At 37.4% G+C, this 1143-nt stretch overlaps 1 protein-coding gene across 3 annotated transcripts in view; it reads right to left on the reverse strand.

Moving 5' to 3' along the window:
• LOC111493151 (telomere repeat-binding factor 4-like) overlaps window positions 1–1065 on the reverse strand; it is a 4439-nt gene extending 3374 nt beyond the window's left edge. For all 3 annotated transcript variants that reach the window (XR_002719965.1, XM_023142786.1, XM_023142785.1), the window contains exon 1: window positions 821–1065. Coding sequence is in view for 2 of the 3 variants with exons in the window: in XM_023142786.1 (XP_022998554.1) it covers window positions 821–970 (150 nt within the window). In the remaining variant the exon portion in view is untranslated. The remainder of the gene's footprint in view (window positions 1–820) is intronic.
• Between the last annotated feature and the right edge of the window lie 78 nt (window positions 1066–1143).

A 1143-nucleotide genomic window follows, 5' to 3' on the forward strand; every position in this document is an offset into this window, starting at 1 on the left:
TTTTTTTTTTTTTTTTTTTTTTTTTTTTTTTTTTTTTTTTTTTTTTTTTTTTTTTTTTTTTTTTTTTTTTTTTGTCAATTCAACATGTGTAGTTACTCACGGCTTCGCCATTTGGTCGAAGGGTTGATGCCTAACCCAATTGAGCCACGCTTAGGTTTGCGAGCCATACATCAGTTACTTGGGGCACACTAGAATAGTGCTATTCATACATAACTTTAGGACTCAGGGTAATTACTGATCATCGTCATGAATCTCCCCTCACAAGCCAACCTTATCCTATGAACTCAGAATCACCCCTATACGGCAAAAAGTGTCGATCAATCAAGTTCACGGCTACCATTGAAGCAATCCACAAAAACGCACCATCATATAAATAATATTTAATCATTAAATACCAAATCAAACTCTTTCTTCTCTCTAATTCCACTTTCAGGAGTTTTCTTCTTACATTGCTCAGTTGATCAAAACCAGTACTTCAGGCAAACCATAAATTAAAATTTAGTCCAAAAACTAACGTAGAAGACCATTGGAGAGCACTGGGGAAAGACTTGCATTAGTTAGAAACATTAAGAACAAACCCAACTTCTTCCATCTTAAACCATTCAACCAAGTAAGTTTAGCTACATTATTAGCAAGTAAACCGAGCCAATAAAATTGGATTCTAAACAAACCGAACCTAAGGTTCAAAAAATTTCGCGCAATATTTCAGTTCCGCCTCGAGTTCGTGATTAAAACCCTAAATAACAATCCAAACTGTCAAACCAAACACGAAGAAACACGTAGAGAGGGGATTGGAAAGTGTAGGTAGTCAAATGGAGACCTTGAGGTCAATGTTAGAGCGATGAGTGAGAAACGGAGCGAATTCAGGATCCTTGAGAATGTTCTTCCACTTCCCTGGACCGTGCTTCTGTACGCCAGCCAGAAGTGCCTCTTCCTCCTCCTGCGTCCACTTCTGCTTCTGGTTTCCCATTCTGATCCGCCGTTTCGGCTTCTTCGAAAATCACTTCGTGAGGAAGAGTTCGCTTAGTTGGGGTTTGATACTTGAAAGAACAACAAATATAGCCGTCGATGCTTCGGCCTCTTTTTGTTTCTTCCATTTTTCTCTCGTTTTTTTTTTTTTTTTTTTTTTTTTTTTTTTTTTTT

The sequence above is a fragment of the Cucurbita maxima genome, unplaced genomic scaffold (genome assembly GCF_002738345.1).
Source record: "Cucurbita maxima cultivar Rimu unplaced genomic scaffold, Cmax_1.0 Cma_Scf00018, whole genome shotgun sequence".
Taxonomy (NCBI): Eukaryota; Viridiplantae; Streptophyta; class Magnoliopsida; order Cucurbitales; family Cucurbitaceae; genus Cucurbita; species Cucurbita maxima.